This window comes from Perna viridis, chromosome 9 (assembly GCF_037379345.1).
Source record: "Perna viridis isolate PV_CMFRI_1.1 ecotype Kerala chromosome 9, ASM3737934v1, whole genome shotgun sequence".
NCBI classification, from domain to species: domain Eukaryota; kingdom Metazoa; phylum Mollusca; class Bivalvia; order Mytilida; family Mytilidae; genus Perna; species Perna viridis.
This window is the reverse complement of record NC_142453.1, coordinates 21,724,484-21,744,763: the sequence shown is the minus strand read 5'-3', so window position 1 is coordinate 21,744,763 and position 20,280 is coordinate 21,724,484. Positions and strand designations below refer to the sequence as shown.

At 32.6% G+C, this 20,280-nt stretch overlaps 1 protein-coding gene across 4 annotated transcripts in view; it reads right to left on the bottom strand.

Moving 5' to 3' along the window:
- LOC148607319 (cytochrome P450 4B1-like) overlaps positions 1 to 17,914 on the bottom strand; it is a 33,358-nt gene extending 15,444 nt beyond the window's left edge. For 2 of the 4 annotated variants that reach the window (XM_088543456.1, XM_088543459.1), the window contains exons 1-8: positions 17,157 to 17,182; positions 12,452 to 12,628; positions 10,190 to 10,388; positions 8,339 to 8,466; positions 6,638 to 6,762; positions 3,658 to 3,720; positions 3,063 to 3,189; positions 1,262 to 1,394 (exon numbers count right to left, since the gene is read on the bottom strand). In XM_088543456.1, coding sequence (XP_088399582.1) covers positions 1,262 to 1,394; positions 3,063 to 3,189; positions 3,658 to 3,720; positions 6,638 to 6,762; positions 8,339 to 8,466; positions 10,190 to 10,388; positions 12,452 to 12,616 — 940 coding nt within the window. In that variant the 5' untranslated portion in view covers positions 12,617 to 12,628; positions 17,157 to 17,182. Of the gene's footprint in view, positions 1 to 1,261; positions 1,395 to 3,062; positions 3,190 to 3,657; positions 3,721 to 6,637; positions 6,763 to 8,338; positions 8,467 to 10,189; positions 10,389 to 12,451; positions 12,629 to 17,156; positions 17,183 to 17,202; positions 17,433 to 17,697 lie in introns of those variants that run through there. The other 2 variants (XM_088543458.1, XM_088543457.1) reach the window with 2 other exon arrangements.
- Between the last annotated feature and the right edge of the window lie 2,366 nt (positions 17,915 to 20,280).

Below are 20,280 nucleotides of genomic sequence, written 5' to 3'. Positions count from 1 at the left end.
AATGTTGTCCTTGAGACATTTTACTGACATAATACCCTATGGATTTTTTTTTAAACAATTTTAGGCAATTTTTAAGCAAAAAGGTATACAAAAAATTTTTGTTTTTCTTATTTTGGTGGATGCTTAGTGATGCACAAAGTACTGAAGCCCAAAGTAAATGTTTCACTGAATTTGTTCGGCATTTTTAGACAGACTGCTAAAATATGCCAAAATTAGCACCTCGTGAAAATTACATACAAAATTAAGAGGCAGGTGTAACCTGTTCAAATATGAAGTTATTAACTGTAGAGGCATTATGGATATTTCTATCATCTTAGATCTAGTACTTGTCATTGGGCTGTGTATTTTAAATGCGTTCGAAGAATTGGAACTATTCAGCCATATTATCTTTATAAAGATTTCTGAAACAAGAATGACTGAGTAGTTCGGATGAGTAAAAGCACAGAAAATCACTTCCTGTCAGATCGAAATCAAACCCTCAGTGATTCTGTGGTCATAGACTTAATTCATATAGATTTCAATTAGGAAGACTTTGTCCTTCATTATAAATAATGTTAATGCTTAACAATTTTATCCATGCCAGATATTTGCTAAAGGCAATCGTTTTTGAGTTATTTGCAAAAAACTGCCATCTGACCCCTATGTTCTATTTTTAGTAACAGCGGTCATGTTTTTTCATGAAACAACAATCCCAACAGTCATTTTGTGTAGGATACCCTAAGGAACATAAATGCCAACTTTCATTGAATTCTGTGCAATGGATTTTGAGAAGAAGATTTTCAAAGTTGCACATGCAAAAATGCAAAAAATTTGTTTCAGGGGCCGTAACTCCTACAACAAATGACCAATCGTTTTGAAAATTTTGGCATAGGTCCGTCACATTATGCTGAACAATATTACCCCGTGCCAGAAATTTGCTAAAGCAACGGTTTTCGAGTTATTTGCAAAAAACTGCCATTTGACCCCTATGTTCTATTTTTAATAACGATGGCCATGTTTTTCTCATGAATTAACAATCCCAAAAGTCATTTTGTGCAGAACACCCTAAGGTACAATCATGCCAAGTTTAAAACCTGTCAGTCCAGTAGTTTCAGAATAGAAGATTTTTAAAAATTTGTCCACGACGACGACAATGACGACGGACGCCAAGTGATGGCATAAGCTCACTTGAACTTCGACTAGGTGAGCTAAAAATTGGCAAATAGTTAGGGAGAACAAAAACAAGACTGATATCCTAGAAAATAGGAGACACATGCCTTACCTGCAAACAGAAATGTATCAACTTCTGATCTAATTTCATCATCAGTGAGTCCAATACCCTTGTCATCTTTGGCAGTTAATAAAATATCTAGGAAATCAAGGTGTCGTCTGCTCTTCATATCTCCATTCTTCTCCTGCAAGTTCAAAGGTAAATTAGTAAAAACTTTCACCCCCTGTTTCTTTGATCTCCTATTAAACCAAATATAAACATTAATTTTTGCTATTTTCATGTTGGAAAGAAAAATGCAATCAATTTATTAAACTATATACCGCTAATCGTTTCTTTGAACCCTTGAAAATTGATACTGGCAAATTTTTTCTGTAGGTGGATTCTGGGAAAATTGTAAAGCACGTAAATTAATATGTTTACAGTATGTCTGTATTATAATTTTTTTATTTCTTGTTGTTTTTCCTTATGCCAGTTAAAGTGTTTTTGAACTTTTTTTTGCGCAAGGATTTCCCCTCTTCATTGGCACTTAGGTTTTACATTTCACGTGAAACTAACTGACCTTAAGGAACAAAACCTGTGATCAATTTCACAAGAAATCATGACTTTAAGATTATTAGTAAGTTATGATGTCAAGATACTAATTTCAAAACAAATGAGTAACTTTTCGCTGACTTTTTGTATAGGAAATCGACCGCTGTTCTCTATCTGAAAAAATGTGTCTTACAAGAGTATCAATAGGTATTACAAGTTAGTAAGATTAATTAGTTTAGCTTGTAAACTATTTAATATGAGTTTGATAACAATGTAGTCTCACCAATATGAAGACTACAAACATCAGATGCAAAGATGGATGCTTTTTTTACCTTGACAAGAACTGTCACTATAAAAAGACAAGACAGACACTTCTGGTCTTTGATGGGAACTGTCACCACAAAAACCTAAAACACACTTTAAGGTCCTTGATGGGAACTGTCATAGCAAAAAGCTTAGATAAGACAGTTTTTGGTCCTAGAAGGGAACTGTCACCACAAAAAGCGGTATGGACACTTTTTGGTCCTTGAAAGGAACTGTCACCACAAAAGGCAGAGATAAAACACTTTGGTCTTTGATTAGACTGCCACCCCCAAAATCAGAGATAAACACTTTTTGGCCCTTGAGAGATCTAAGGACCCTTTGATACTAGCCAAAACTTACTATGTGAATTTTATATGTTGAATTGAATACTAATTCAAAGACACTATACCTCATATAAACTGTGTGATCAAAATCATGATGTTATCAGTCTTACATATTTTGCTTAAATTGATACATAGCTGTGCAACTTAAAAAAAAGGCAAAAACAATTGCCAAGTATGGATTCACTTAGACAGTAGTTTGCTCAGAAATTAAGTACTATTCTGTTTAAGAATCAGGCAATAGCAATGGGTGGCACAGAAAACAGCTAAAAAGCTACTTCAATTTATCCTGTAACTTTGCTAATTTTTGACTGCTTATATATAGAAAATGTCCAGAAAAATTTTTCCACTATTTTTCCATAGTACATTTCAACTAAATTTGACCTATCAATATCTATAAAGGCAAATTTTACAAACACTTTGATGGTTGTTTTTGAAGGTTATGAGGTATAAATACTTGGTTAATGCAATAAAATCTTTGTGTTTTTTTCCATAATGTGCCACACCTTATACACATTTTGCCAGATTGTTAGACGGAGAAGTACTTAAATTCCTATACTGGATTACATTCTTTTGATTACGGCTATAACCTTGATTCCCTTAATAACTCTTTCAATTTTCTACTCTGGAAAAAAAAACATGCTAGCATCTTTAAAAGTTTATAGATATAAACATACCAATTCTTTCCTTCTTTTTGAAATAATGTTTATAGAAAACTGATGAACATAGTCACAAAGTTTGTAGAATTCTCTTCCAGTTGATGTAAAGTATCTATATATAAAATCTGAGTACTGATGGAAATAGCTGAAAATAATGGAAACAAATTAAATACAAAATATTCTATTTCTTTTAACAGCTATAAATTCTAAACTGTGACCTTGACCTTTGGCAGGTCTAAGGTTACCGTTATAGGTCTTGAAAAAGTAAAAAAGTACCACTATTGTCCTATTAGAATTCAAATAAATCACAGAAACTTCATTTTATCATTGTTTTACCACGGGCTGACCATTTATGCCGATATTTTACCCCTCGCTATCGCTTGGGATAAAATAATGCAGCATTAATTGTCAACCCGTGGTAAAACAATGATAAAATGAAGTTTCTGTGATTTATTTCTTAATTTCATCATATAGACCTATAAGGCAATTTAAAGAAATAAAAATGAGTAGCCTGCATCACATTTTACAGAATTTGCATGATTCTTAAAAAGACTGCTATTAAAAGTATGAGAAAATCTAGATTGATTCATTAATATTTTTAAGCTACACTTACAATGTTCTGTCATGGATCAAAAAACCTAACCTGTTCACTGCAGTAACATAGGGGTGTTGATCTCTGGAATACAAAAAAAAAATTGTCTAACCTTGAGTGAGTCCCCTTCACTTCCTGAATGAGGAGGATACAAACTCCTCTGACGTTGTGACAAGTGATATACAAATATAATTTTCTTCATACTACCTACATATAACCAATTAACCCACATGGCAACCAAGTTCATAGAAGCTAGGGGACACAGGAAAATATTTTTCACATGAAATTCATGTTAATTGAGCTTCACATGAAATTCATGTGAAATTCACATGAAATCAACATAAAATTTCATGTGAACATTTCGTGTGAATTTCACATGAAGGCTCCATTCACCCGAATTTCACATGAACTCTGTCACTTAGTTTATTTGCTCAATTAAGGTGAAAATCATGTGAAATTGAGTGAAAATCATGTGAAATAATTTTGCCTGTGTAGGTTGAAACAAAAATATATAAAATCTATATATATTTTTGGGAAAACTTCATGTACTCGAACTGATCATCCTTTTATTATACAGAAAATTTCAACATTAATTACAACCTTAAAAAGAACATCTGCTTTTTCATATGCAACATCAAGGACAACAGATGTAATGTTTTAAATTACAAAAGATTAAATTAAGTGAAGAGATATTTTGGCATGAAAAAGTCTTTAAAGACTAAAATGAAAATACATCAAGCATGTGAAAATTTATACAATTATGGCAGCTCAGTGCATGCGATTTCATGCTTAATGGAATACTTAAAAGAGATATTAACCAAGGCCCATGTCCATAAATCATGTTATTACCTAATTATAAGGTTTTCTCTTGTTTATTAAATATACACATTTTTCTCTATTTTCAAAATTTATTCAGGACAGGGCGATCTATTGCACTGTCTATGTACTACTGCACACGGTGCAATAGTCTCCTTGAGGAGTCTATTGCACTGACCCAATAATGACCTTGATCTAAGCCTTTTGATTGGTTGAACTTTTTTCCAGCGCTTCATTCAGTCAGTGAGTTACTTTTTATCCTGATTTAAAAAAAAAATATGTATCCATTATGGACCTTTAACGAAGTCAATACCTTATATAATATAATGGGGCCATATATAACGTTTTGACTGAATGAAAGTCCTTAATTTATATGTTACATATGTAGATAATGTATTTTGTATATGGACTTGAGTGTTGTAATTTTCCAATTATCCAGATCTAAATTTAGAAGTATATCATCAATATACATATAAATAGAATCATAGTGTCAATATATCTAAAAATAGAAATGAGGCTTCACGTATGTGGAATATCCTTTGCATCAAATAGATATTTGACCAATTAATATTGATTCTTATTCTGATAATTTTGCCTCAGAAAACAATTTTACTGTAAACAGAAACAGCTGACGTCTGCCATGCAATATCACTTGTAATCAAAAACATCACGTGTGTAATATGACAAATCATGGGTGTGTTAGAAATACATTGTTTAAAGAGTAATCAAGGGAACCAAGTTATAGCGGTAATCAAAAGAATGTAATCCAGGGACAAAGACCAGACATAGAAAACAGACATACACAACAAGGAACATAAAGTAACTAAAATCATACATACAAAGTAACAAAAGCAAATGAGCAACTGGGACTCCACTAAAAACTGGGAGCATGGACCAGGTGCACCGGTAGGGTAAGTGTTTTTTTAGAAACACCTGCAGAGTTGCTCATAAAAAGTCATAAAAGTATTTCTATAAAATAAGAAATATAATAACATCATTTAATGAATTAATTTGAGATAAATACTGTAATCTGATTGGTTAAAATAATTTTGTTATATCTCAATGGATAAAAAAAAAATATTGACACGCTCCTATGCAGTTAAATTCAGAGCTACTTTTCTCATGTTTAAAGATAAAAATATGCTTTAAAATTAATTCATAAAATTGGCAATAATAAAAATTTTGTCTATTGAAAAATAACATAAATTTTCCATGTGCATATTTTGTTTATTGCACTTCGTGCAATAAACAATATTCACATGGAAAATTTATGTTATTTTTCAATAGACAAAATTTTTATTATTGCCAATTCTTAAATGAATTAAGCTTGTAAATTAACCATAAAATTGTGCAAGTCATTGTGATAAGCAAACCACCACTCATTTCGGAACCTGCTGTTGCACAGAATTGGTTACAACTATATTTAGTCACATGTCAAATTTAAAATCAATCCATTCATTGAGATGGGCTTGGTGAATCCTACATACCACCCATATCAATGAGTGGGGCATAATTCTTTTATATACCCTTTTGAATCCCTTTGTCTTGAAAAAGGTTAATAATAGGGTAAATTTGTAGCAAACTTCTTAAGTCTTGTAAAATGCAACTACCAGTATTTGAATAATAAACCAATAAAACTGTATCAAAAAAGATCAATAAAACATTTTCTTGAAGAATTGAATGAACAAAAATTTCAAAATCAGAACAGATATAAAAGAGTTGATTTTTAGGGTGTGTTCCCACTTTGGCCCACTATAACCAGAATATGCTAAATGCGATTTTAAGTCTGTTGAATATTCTTAACACAGAATTTAGTAAAAAACAAATTAAAAATAGGAATTATTTTAAATAAATGCCTATTCTCCCTCTTTTTTCAGACCTTTAGAGGTCAGAGACCCCATTTTAAATAACAAGTAACAATACATCAGAATTTCATGATGTTTAGTTAATTAGAACTCTGGCGTGGATCTAGACAATTTAAAAAGGAGTGTGCCAGCCTGGATTTCTCAGAAAAGAAAGGGGTTGCTAGGACATTATTTGCCATATTTTGTCAATTTTACGTGAGATATGACAAGTTTTCCAAATAAAAAAAAGGGGTGTTACTAAGTCAACAACAGTATCAACACATTTTTGTGACCATAAATAAACCCTGTGGGTTTCAATATTTCATTTTTAAACAACTTACCCAACATTTTGAATATTATCTTTATACCCAAGTGAGCACTGAAGTAGAGTATCTAAAGTAGCCATACTGGCTGGTTTGAATATATCTATGTATTTTCCACCTTTACATTGACTGGCTAATTTATCCTGGAATAAATAAGGAATCTGAGAGTGATGGCTCACTAGTAATACCCCCGCTTTCAATCAAAATACATGTATAGGAAAATAATCAAAGTAAACAGGAAGTATTTGATTTTTTCCAAAAAAAGATTCCACCATATAGAATACCTACAGGAAAAATGTATAAAAAAAAAATTAAAACTTTCAAAAATATAAAGCAAAAAAATCACAAAAATTAAGTTATTTTGCAAAACTATTCCTATATACCCTAAAAACTTTGTTTGCAAGGGGGATAATATCACCTAACTTCCAACGGTAATCTGTATTTTTTTCCTGTGATCTTGTTGATGTGTTAGAAGCAAAATTTTCAGTGTACAATAAAAAGCTATGTAAGGCACAGCTTGATACAACCACAGAGATAAAAGCCTGAATAGTTGGGGCAAGTACGTATACATCATTCAATCTTGATTCAACTCTGAGTTTGATTGCAATTAATTATTTGACATCAGATGAGAATTTAACCAGAATCAAAGGCCCCTATTGATCCCTTAGTTCCAAACAACTCCAGACATGACCCAAAAATAAATCTGGGCCTTCCTTTTGGGAATGGCACTTAATGTCACAATTTCAAAGTGACATGTTCACTTTTATTCTTTATTCAAGTTATCATCCAGATATCATTAACATTTTGCCACCTTAATGTCCCTTATTTCTAAAGGGTTCAACTCTAACCCCCTAACATCAACCCACATCTTCTATTTGTTGTATGTCACCTTGTGGTATGATTTCAAAGAGATCAGGTCACTTAATCAGTCAAATTGTTGTCAACGATATTTAAAAGACAGATATCAATGAATTTTGAGAAATTAACCTCACCAGCCACTGAACATTGTGACTATTAACTTCTTTCTGCCCAGCAATCATCATCTTCATAAACAAATACAAGATGTCCCGTGCTGAGTTTTATGTGCATGTACATTTCTTTCTGTAATTTTTACACCATGCCCATAATCATCTAAGATTAGTTTAAAATTGGGGTTTCCTCATGGAATTGGTGTAACAATATGAATTCAATTAGGATGGGCACAAAATGAAGAAATTATGATCAAGCAAATTCTACCTATTTATAAAAAATAATGTATCGCTTTTCAAGTTAACTGGGTGTGGGACATGGAAAATGCTCAGCAAATCCCAACATTTTATCCTGTCTTATAGCCAGTCAAAACTACCCAATTCTTTTTTTCATTGGGAAAATATGTGTCATTTTTTTTATTGGGAAATTTAAAATAATGTTTTAAAACCTTGAATACATACTTAAAATGATAAATTTTTTATAATGGCTGTCAAGAAAAAGCCATAAACAATTCATGGGTTTAATCTTGAACAAAAACACCATATCCTACCCTTCAATTAGCTACCAATTGAGAAATAGTTCGTTTTATTTGGGATTATTTGTTAACCACTCATCTCACAAACTGGGAAATTTTATTCAGGGAAACAGACTAATTTTGAAGGAAATTCAAGGCAAACAAATCACTATTCAGGTTTATACAAAACCAGGCTGCATTTTTTGACAATACCCTAATATTGTATTCTTATTTACCATAAGGGTATCAGCCACTTCGTTGTAAACTTTGAAGTAACTAGTCAGGATACTGAAATGGAAGGCAGGAGTCAGGAGTCTCCTATTTCTCTCCCACTTTGGACCATTAGATATCAGTAAACTGTGGCCTACAATTTGATAAAATGTCATATACGTATAAGTTCAATGTTACATACCATATGGCCTACAATTTGATAAAACGTCATATACGTATAAGTTCAATGTTACATACCATATAGCAGGTTGTTGATTTTTTTAGGGTGCTAATTGGCAAATTTTCAGGGTTTGGCAAAAAATAGCAAAATAAATCATGCAAAAAATTTTCTTTTGGCTTAAGTATAACTGTATCCACCAAAATTAGAGACTTTTCATATACTTTTCTGTCTCAAATTCAGTGAGTTTTACACCCACAAAAATAATCTGCCATATGGTATGTGAAAACTCCTGTAATATCAAGAAGAATCATTTATTTGAGTCATGAAAAATTTCCTTGCAGAAATATTAGAGTAATAGTACCTGTAAAGTATGGTATTTCTTACATGCTGAGCTATGATAAAAAATCTTATCACATCTAAGAGTGGTTAAGATAAGAAACTTCAAGAATACAGTCCCTGAATCGAGCTGCTCAAGTATTTGACAGATTTATTACCGCTGACTGATTGATTTCTGACGGTTTAATAACCAATGACCGGTGATCAATCTGATCACAGTTTTGTAATGTAAAATGACGGATGATGGGTTCATGTAAATTAAAAAATTTCCATTGAAACGAATCCATTATACTACCATATTTAATTTGCCTTAAATTTAAGATATCAAATCCACATACTGTATTTTCTTAAAATAAAACAAATGCAAAATAAAAGTATATCATTTGATGTTAATTTCTACTGCATTTTTTAAATATGTGTAAAAATTGACAAAAAAAAATTGACGAACGAAACAACAGAATCCATAAAATGTATTGATGGCTCTGTGGTCACGTGTTGCCATCACCAGTTTAATGGATCGGTTTGAAGGATTGATGACTGATTGAAAACTGATCAATGATCAATGACCAACAGTAATGTTAGTTGCATGGATCAGTTCAGGTACTGTTCACATTGTTTCTTTTTATTGTCCGCTGATTCTCATTGTACAATAAATTGGGAAATTTTGGCAGTAGTTTTATTATGGTTTATTTGGCGTGTCTCTTAAAAGTGCCAAAAATTAAGTACACCAAAGTATAACATTTTCAAAAAAATTAAGGAGCCAATATATATTGGCGTATTTGTAGGTCTGGATGTAAACAAAATAAATATTGTAATGTGTCTGCACATCAATTTTAAAAACTGACCTGTTTATCCAGGTAAAATGTAGTAATGAATATGACACTGGAAGTGTTAGATTCTTTTCAGTAATAATAAAGGATAGATAGTTTGATTCCACCATGAAGAAAACACAAAAATAAAACATTTATCATTCGGAATGCACCAAAATTAAACATCAAAATTACATATGCACATTTTGACAGAAAACCTCCAAAATATCCCAATTTATGGTATAACTTCACAACTACTGCTCAGCTTGGCCTGTCTGGAACTTCAACAATTTGATGTAAGTCCTGAAGAAATCTGGTTGGTATAAATAGTGTGAAAGTGTCGAATATCTTGTCATGTAAGTGAAATAGAAAAATATCTGTCAACAAGATCAAAGGAAATAAGTACAAATTACTGATAAACCGCTACGTACACAATAGGTGTTCCCTGTCTCCTACATGAATTCATTCATCACTCTTTCACCCCAAAATTACAATCTTAAAACGTAAGAAAAAGGATCACACACACACACACAAGTTTAAATGGCACCTACCTAACCAGGGAATAAGGAACGGGTAACCTGGTCCTGTCATGGTCTTTGGAGCATTTGATCTCATAACAACTTTTGCTGTGTCTGGATGACCCAGTACAATAATTGGCAAGAACCAGAACAACCAGAAAACATATAGCTTCTCTCCCTTTTCAATGTAATCCCGATGATTTTGGAACATAAATGTAGAGAAGCTTTTAATCTAAAAAATATGATTTCATTTTGAGTAATATGTATTATGGCATCTAAAAACTGATAAGAATTTAACAGACTAGAAAATGAACTACAATTTTGCACAGACTGTAGAATTTATATGTTCAGTTTATCTAGGTCCAACATACATTTAGACTGATATGGGACATCAAAAGGTGTCTAGTTTTGACAGGTTTTCGGTTTATTCAGGGTCTGGATTAGACAAATAAAAATCGAGGGGTCTTAATTTTAATTAGACTGCGATATGAAGCTGAATATTACAAAATAACTCAAGTTTTTTAATTCCAACATCATATCAAACGAGTCTTGACGAGTTTGTTATGATGTTAAAATAAAATACCAGTAAAGCAAATTGATATTTTGCAATATTTAACTTTCACAAGTTGATAATTGAAAGCTTTTTCTCTTTGATTCCTTTGGAATATTTTTGCCCCTTGACACAAGGAATTTTTCATGGCGGAAATTCTAGTGATCGTCCTTCTATGTCACCAACGGTGTCGGTAAACAATGTTAAAAAAGTCACAATGTAGTTTTCAACCAATCATGATATACAATCACAAAATGTCGAACCAATTGCAATGATGAATTTTTCATATCACTAGTTTGTTTCATTTTGTCCACGGTGTGATATTGCAAATATCTAGCCATCCAAGAAGTATATAAAACAACAAAATCATAAAGAAACCAGTCTTATTAAAGTGGGGTCCTGGTCCGGCCTACCAGGCATGCATCTTCACATTTAAAAAAAATAAAAAACATTGGTTGAAATGAAAGCAAATCGTTGAAGTATGGCATTGTGGGTCCCCTCTTTGGTCAATTAGTGCATCATCCTGTTTTTCAATTCTTGCATCTTCCCTTAATTATCAATATAACACCATGGCATGAGACAATTTAATAAAGGCTGTAAAATATGTGAAATGTTGGCAGTTGCTATAGCAACCTTGTGTACAAAGAAATGAAAAAAAAAAAAACATTATTTCAAGCTTGTAAGCTTATGCAGCAAATTCTTAAAATAATTGTTTCTACTACTGCAACAAATGTAAGTGGATTGAAATATCTTAATACAAATGATAGTTGAACTCCATTGAAAAAATATTATCCACAGTCCATGAACAGATGCATGCAATTATTTGATGGATCAATGATCAAAAATTGACTGATAGCTGTGGAAACAATAACCAATATCCAGTGACTAATCTAAAATAACAGATGACCAATTATGAAAATTTCAGAACTTTTCATTGGAATGATCTTGTATTATAAATTAATTCTGGACTTGAAAAATCAAAGTCAGGTGGTGTAAAACAAACAGGGTCACTAGTTTAAGGAGGTAGACCTACATGTAAGGTAAGGGTCACAATTCTTAAAAATCATTGGAATGTTTGTATTCAGCATTTGATCTAAGAAACTTAGATTGATTTCACTTTGCTTCAAATGAAAGCTTGAGAGGCTTTAATGAAATTGAACATGATACACAATGTACAAACATATCCTTGATTTCAAGAGTTATGTCCCTTATCCAAGGTATACCTCCTTAAGGTAAGCAAATAGTGGTCTTATTTCCTGTCACCAACAAGAAAAAAATAGGGTTAATTAGTAGGTAAGGAAATCATTTTATTTTTCAAAAACATTTTTCATGAGTAAATGGGGAAACAATCTAGACTGTAACAATGCTTGAGTCAATCTGGCCATAAAATATCATGGGTAGGTAAAACAAAGATAAGTAGGATAATTTCAATGGATTGATTTGACTGATTGATGACTGATCTGAAACTGATGAATGACCAGTGATCAATCGCATTTACAGTTGCACAGATCTGTTCAGGTAAATGTTTGTGTTTAAAATATTTTATACCTAATTTACTAGGTTTTTCATGTAAGATATTGTTTTCATGGGTTATTGATTTTCCATAAACAAATGAAAGTTCCCTTTTGTGTACATTATAGAATATTTCATCAAATCTAGTCTAATCACAAGATTATAAATTCATGTACTGGTACTTGCAATATTTTTTAAAAGTATGAAAACAATGATATAAATACTGGTAATACCTGCAGAACATTACCAAAAAACCAATGAGGTTTTGGTCCTGGCATCTTTGATGCAGCTGCTATAAGCCTTCTAAGCCACTTTATATGGTAGTATATCTTGATCAAGATATATGTCGCCAAAAGTGTGGTGGCTCCAACGATAAAGGTCAATGTTAATGTACCCATTTCTTTTCTTTTCTGAAAAATATTGAATTTGGTAAATTAATTTAATAATAAAATTAAACTGTCCAAAGCACAAAACAAAATGTCAACAAAAAACAGGTGTTTTTCAGATTTCACAGCAATTTTTAATGCTTGAATAACCATTTTTGTGGAATATGCATTCCTACCTCCAATAATAATTGAAGCTATAATAGTGAATTGTATTTATAATGATATAACTTTCCACTTTCCATTTTACTCAAGCAATTGTCTGGTCTGCAAATATCTATTGAAGATAACTCCATACTACAGACATACATGTACATTTGTATATTGGTTGAGCATGCTCAATATACACTTCAGCAAGGAAACTTGTTTCACTCTACACAAGCCATACTTCACAGAAGTATAGTCATGTATACTCACCGACTTATCTAGAAATGGTCTACCATACAACTGCAAGTTTTTTTTGTGACCATAGATTTATGTATACCCTTTGTAACAAAACTTGGATCTACCATTTAAAGAAAGGACCAATAGAGAGCTGTACCATCAGCACGAAATGCCCATCACATTTAAGCTAGTCTGAATCATGATTAAATGAAGGAAAAGAAGTTCACATCAATGGAAAAAAAAAAACAAAACAATTTACCAACATTTCTTAAAATGGTGGAAGAGCTCAGCTTTTTAGAAAATGGTATTAAAGATAGTGTGATACAATGGGATCATTTTTTTAGCACAATAAATCACCTTATGACAATCTATTACAGTTACTAAGTATTATACAATGCTGCATCAGAAAGATTAGATAGTGAACTAACTTCAGACAACATGGAAATTTACTTTCCAGAAGCTTCTTGTCTTTTTTTTATTACAATTACTAAGTATTATACAATGCTGCATCAGAAAGATTAGATAGTGAACTAACTTCAGACAACATGGAAATTTACTTTCCAGAAGCTTCTTGTCTTTTTTTTTATTACAATTACTAAGTATTATACAATGCTGCATCAGAAAGATTAGATAGTGAACTAACTTCAGACAACATGGAAATTTACTTTCCAGAAGCTTCTTGTCTTTTTTTTATTACAATTACTAAGTGTTATACAATGCTGCATCAGAAAGATTAGATAGTGAACTAACTTCAGACAACATGGAAATTTACTTTCCAGAAGCTTCTTGTCTTTTTTTATTACAATTACTAAGTATTATACAATGCTGCATCAGAAAGATTAGATAGTGAACTAACTTCAGACAACATGGAAATTTACTTTCCAGAAGCTTCTTGTCTTTTTTTTTATTACAATTACTAAGTATTATACAATGCTGCATCAGAAAGATTAGATAGTGAACTAACTTCAGACAACATGGAAATTTACTTTCCAGAAGCTTCTTGTCTTTTTTTTTATTACAATTACTAAGTATTATACAATGCTGCATCAGAAAGATTAGATAGTGAACTAACTTCAGACAACATGGAAATTTACTTTCCAGAAGCTTCTTGTCTTTTTTTTATTACAATTACTAAGTGTTATACAATGCTGCATCAGAAAGATTAGATAGTGAACTAACTTCAGACAACATGGAAATTTACTTTCCAGAAGCTTCTTGTCTTTTTTTTATTACAATTACTAAGTATTATACAATGCTGCATCAGAAAGATTAGATAGTGAACTAACTTCAGACAACATGGAAATTTACTTTCCAGAAGCTTCTTGTCTTTTTTTTTATTACAATTACTAAGTATTATACAATGCTGCATCAGAAAGATTAGATAGTGAACTAACTTCAGACAACATGGAAATTTACTTTCCAGAAGCTTCTTGTCTTTTTTTTTATTACAATTACTAAGTATTATACAATGCTGCATCAGAAAGATTAGATAGTGAACTAACTTCAGACAACATGGAAATTTACTTTCCAGAAGCTTCTTGTCTTTTTTTTCAAGAGTCAATTAACTTACCGTGGGTAATTTTCATGGGTGCATAATTTGTCAATTTGCTCTATGTATAGGTACATGTTGTATTGTTAAATTTTTGCAGTCTTTATTTTTCACATCTTCATATTTAATGGAATGAGAATTACATGTAAAATGTCTGTACTTAAATTTGGTGAACTTTTATTTTTGCCATTCCCCAAACCTATTGACTATAGCAAAAACTTGAACCATGTGAATATTTTCTACTATATAAAACAAGAACTACTATGATACAGTGACACCCCAGTTTACAGCTATACTGTGGTTTAAGGGTTTTCGATCACCTAACAGCATTTATTGTATTATTTCAATTTCATGATTTTGCATTTAACTTCTTTTCTGTTTTGAGGCCGGTTGTTTAAGTATTATATAATTTTTTTGATGTAATGTTGATGTGCATATGGTTGGCTTTTTTTTTCACACTACACAAACCTCAAACAAATATGACTGAAATGAAAATTTGATCAACCTTGAGAGTCACAGAGGCTTTTAACAGGCATTACCAAATAAGACCACGAGAAATATCTAAATGTGTTACATTTCAACATTTCAATATTATGAATTTGATGCTGCATCTGTTCAATAAAAATGGCAATGAATTTGCAGTCAACAAGCTTGACATGTACAAAATGTTTGTGTTGCAAATATCAAGATACAAATGTATTTATGATAATGAAGTTGTCTTTCAACTCTTTTATTCTAACGGTATTAAGATTTTTTTTAATCTTCTGTATCTGTAGATAAAGATTGTTAAGGATTGAGATGATGAGAAATGTAATTTAAAGAAAGTTAGAAAACTTCACTAAAAACTAAAGTTCACTGATCCGAACTGTCATCATTATCTATGAAAGTTGGCAAACCAACATGGCAGGTGGGGGCTGGGGGTGAGGAATTCAAAGCATTAAGACTTGCATTTATAGGGTTCACAAGTGTACAAAAAGAAAAGTGTTTATAATTAAATTGAGGTAAAACATTTTGGGAGAAGTAAATCAGCATGTGCTAGCTATACATGCATGGCTTTTTTTTATTCAAGATCGATTTCACATGCCGATCAATAAGTTTGAAGTTTTTTTTTCTCAAAGTCCCTGAACTGGGGTACATTTTGCATGTTAATACAATTATGCACAAGTCAAAAAATTATTGACAGAATCCAATCACCTTACACACACTTCCAGAAATGACTTTAACGTGTGCCTCTAAGGAGATTTTATGCCAGAACGGGAAACAATCTGGATGTTACCCATTTAGACAATTTTATATGTGCAACCAGATGACATTGCAATTGATTTGTTGTACAAGACTTATAGAATTTTAATGTTGATGTATCTTGTTATATTTCAGATATTTTTCATAATAATTATGGAAAAAGGTTACTGCAGCTTTGCAAAAACTTTGAATTACTTATTGACAATAGGGTCCATAAGTCTCGTTCTAGTTTCATTTCCCTAATTTGAAGTTACGATCTAGAATGTACATGTATAGAAATCCGAAGACCAATCTGCATTTCATTATTTACTTCCGGGATCTAGAAATGCTGTATTGCAATGCAAAATTTTTTATTTCATGCTATTTTCTAACGATCGAAAAGATGTTTTGCTTTTAGTAGTGAACTCATCGCTCTGTAAGTAATAAATCCCCATGCATGTGAATGGTAGACTCAAACCCATTCTTGTGACACCATGGAGTCACATGACAAGACTTGCATACCCTATGGTAGACTCGGTTAGTCATTGAATTTGTATGTGTTTATTTAAATTTGTGTGAAAATGATAGCACATATGATAAATCTGAGGTTTAACCAAAATGGAATAGCAGTAAAAAAACACATTCAAAGACCATATACCTTGATAGATTAGTCCCTAATTTAATAAATAAAAAAGAAAAGAAATATATTTACATTTTTACAGATCAGGCCTTAAACCACAAGCACTTGTTCCTATAAAAGCCCGGTTTCTGTATAGTGGTATATTTCCAGGCATGGACCCAAGGACTGGCGTGCCTGGCATACGCCCCCCCCCCCCACTAAATCGACAAGAACAATTTTTTTTTCACCATAAGTTTCACCCCATAATATGTTTTGCCTTGCTTTGCATGGAATTTAATTCAATTGACACTCCCCCTTAACTCAAAACCTGGATCCGCCCCTGATTTCATAGTTTGCCTTTCCTCGTTTGTCTACCCCGGACTTGACTTTTTATGAGCAACTCGGCGGGTGTTTCTAGAAAAGCAGAGGACGCTTACCCTACCGGTGCACCTGGTCCATGCTCCCAGTTTTTAGTGGAGTCCGAGTTGCTCATTTGCTGTAGTTGCTTTGTATGTATGATTTTAGTTACTATACGTTCTTTGTTGTGTGTGTCTGTTTTCCATGTCTGGTCTTTGTCCCTGGATTACATTCTTTTGATTACCGCTAGTATATCATTGGTTCCCTTGATTACTCTTTCATATAGTAACTGGGCATGGATATGATCAATGCCCAGTATATTAAACAGTCTAATTAATCGATGATATCGTGCTCTTATGTAAATAAACTGGCGCATAAACCCTTAAATTTCACATATATGATATATCTGACACGAAAATATTTACCTAATCCAGTTTTGCAACAACCGGAAGTTCTATAAATCTGACTTACGGTTTAATTTCAGGAACCGTCATCCGTTTAATTTTCCATCAAAGAACCAGTTTTTACTTTCACTTTGTTTGGTACAACTTCTTGTTACTCCCGTAGTGGTATTAATTAAATGTGGATCTTAAAATATTCGAAAGATCTTTTGGAGACCATCAGTTCAAGACTATTATCTGAATATAATAGCATTAAAACCTATGATTTTTCAACACTGTATACTTCTATTCCCCATACTCAGTTAAAATCCCGACTTAAAAACATTATACATCGTTGTTTTTCCAAAAAGATGGTACACCTAGATACAAATATATAGTTCTTGGTAAAGATTCCTCATATTTTGTAAGAAATAATTTCAAATCATCTTCCAAATATACAGAGGAAGATGTTTACAAAATGCTGGAATTTTTAATCGACAACATATTTGTCCAGTGTGGTGGACGTGTTTTTCAACAAACGGTCGGCATTCCAATGGGAACAAATTATGCCCCTTTACTTGCTGACCTTTTCCTTCACTCTTATGAGGCTGACTTTATAGCTGGTCTGATCCGAAAGAAAGAATATCGTTTAGCTAGATCCTTTAATCTCAGTTTCCGCTATATAAATGACGTATTATCTTTAAACAATCCTAATTTCGGGGATTTGATACATCGCATCTACCCCCAAAGAATTTGAGATAAAGGATACTACAGACACTGTGAAGTCAGTCTCATATCTTGACCTTCACTTAGAAATCGATGGTAAAGGAAAACTATTGACCAAACTTTACGACAAACGTGATGAATTTTCATTCAAAATTGTCAACTTTCCTTTCATCTGTGACAACATCCCTTCAGCACCTGCGTATGGAGTGTTCATATCACAACTCATACGTTATGCCAGAGCTTGCCGAAACTACGCAGACTTTTTGTATCGCGCCAGAACTCTAACAAATAGGCTTCTGGAACAGGGCTATGTTGCTACAAGATTGATGTCATCACTACAGAAGTTTTATGGTCGTCATCATGAACTCGTGGATCGGTATGGTGTATCCATCTGCACCATGAAAACTGATTAATTCAACGAGTCATAGTTTGAAAACTGATTAATTCAACGAGTCATAGTTTTCCTTCCCTCGTTTGTCTACCCCGGACTTGACTTTTTATGAGCAACTCGGCGGGTATTTCTAGAAAAGCAGAGGACGCTTACCCTACCGGTGCACCTGGTCCATGCTCCCAGTTTTTAGTGGAGTCCGAGTTGCTCATTTGCTGTAGTTACTTTGTATGTATGATTTTAGTTACTATATGTTCTTTGTTGTGTATGTCTGTTTTCCGTGTCTGGTCTTTGTCCCTGGATTGTATTCGTTTGATTACCGCTATAGCCTTGGTTCCCTTGGTTACTCTTTCACACCACAGGGTCGATACCTCTGCTGGTGGATTTTGTCCCCGAGGGAATCATCAATCCTGTAATACAATTTAAAAAATTGGTGGTTTTAACAAGAAGAATGAAAGAAAAACTGGCTCGGACGTCGCCCAGTATAAAAAGGTCCGAAGAAGATCGGACACTCTGTTGTCTTGTAAGAATGTGGTGTCCCCATCTGGTATGGAAAGTGCCCCGACCAATTCAACTGAAAGTTCCCAATCACACGTTCAGTCTGCAGACCATCTATTCCAGTACAAAAATTCTGACTATTTCAAAATTATCAAACCATGTTCCATCACTTTAAATGATATATTTGACTACAACGATGACGAACCACATTGTACCATATCAAAATGTGGTATTGAAAATTGCAAAACATGCAACATTCATATAACCGACTCTTACTTCTCCAGTTCCCTTACAAACAAAACCTTCCATACAAGAAGTCACGATGACTTAAGTTGCAAATCTACAAACTTAAGGTATTAATTAGAATGCAACTTATGTGGTTTAATATATGTCGGAGAAACGCAAGAACGATTAAATAAAAGAATGTGCGGTCATCGTTCGGGAATTAACACCACCAAATTCCAGACAGTTTATCAACACTTTAATCAACAAGATCATTCAATCCTCTCTATGAAAGTTCTGGATACGCAGACTAGGTACTGCAATACCTTACGGATGCAATGACAACATCAAAAGCATAGGAAACCTTTCAAGCCAATATAACAATAGCATAAACGTGATGAATTTATTTGACAAAAACCCAAGATGGGAAAGGAGTCATGGCCATTGTGTCATTGTATCATTTTCCTTAGCAACGATAAATCACAGCCGCAGTGCAACGCAGGCCCAGACATCGGTTGGTCTAGCTTGTTTTTTTCATAACTTGCATACATTTTCTTTCTTATATATTATGTCGTAGATAATTCAATTCTATCGTGTAATTTGTCATATACTTAACTGATTTTACTGATTATATTTATAACTATTGCTGTAGTAGCTTTTTGGATTGGAGGAAGTGATCTTAGAAATGAAGGTGTCTGGGAATGGGTGACCAGTCTGGAATCAATTTCCAAAATTATTACAGATTGGGACTTGAATCAACCAGATAATTGGGGAGACAATGAAGATTGTCTCCAAATGAGATACGATTATAACTATAACTGGAATGATGATGTATGTCAGAGATCGAACAACTTTATTTGTGAAGGTATTACCACTTGTTCTATGATTTCGCAGAGAATGGGAAAATGTTCAAGTGTACTTAGAAATGTAGAAACGTTCCCCTTTTATAAAGTTTTATCGTACTTCATATCAATTTGCTAAATTTTGATAGGTTCAATATGAGGAAAAGTTTCTGCTCTATCACATGTCTATGATAGTAATAATTTTTTCCCGATATTATCTTCTCACAAAACGAAACAGTAAGTTTAATAAAGCAAAAACATATATCAAAGACGTTTGAAACTAAATTGTCACCTTTGGATACGCCATAGAGTGACAGTAATTTTCTCGGGGTAACAAACTGGTCTATCACTCTCTTTGCCACATATCATTTATATGTTTGAATTAAAAGATAACAAGATGATTAATTATCTACGGTATGCGAAAGTATATCTCCAATCTATATATCATATTTCAAGCTGACACATGAGATGAAAGATACATTTGTATTTCTAA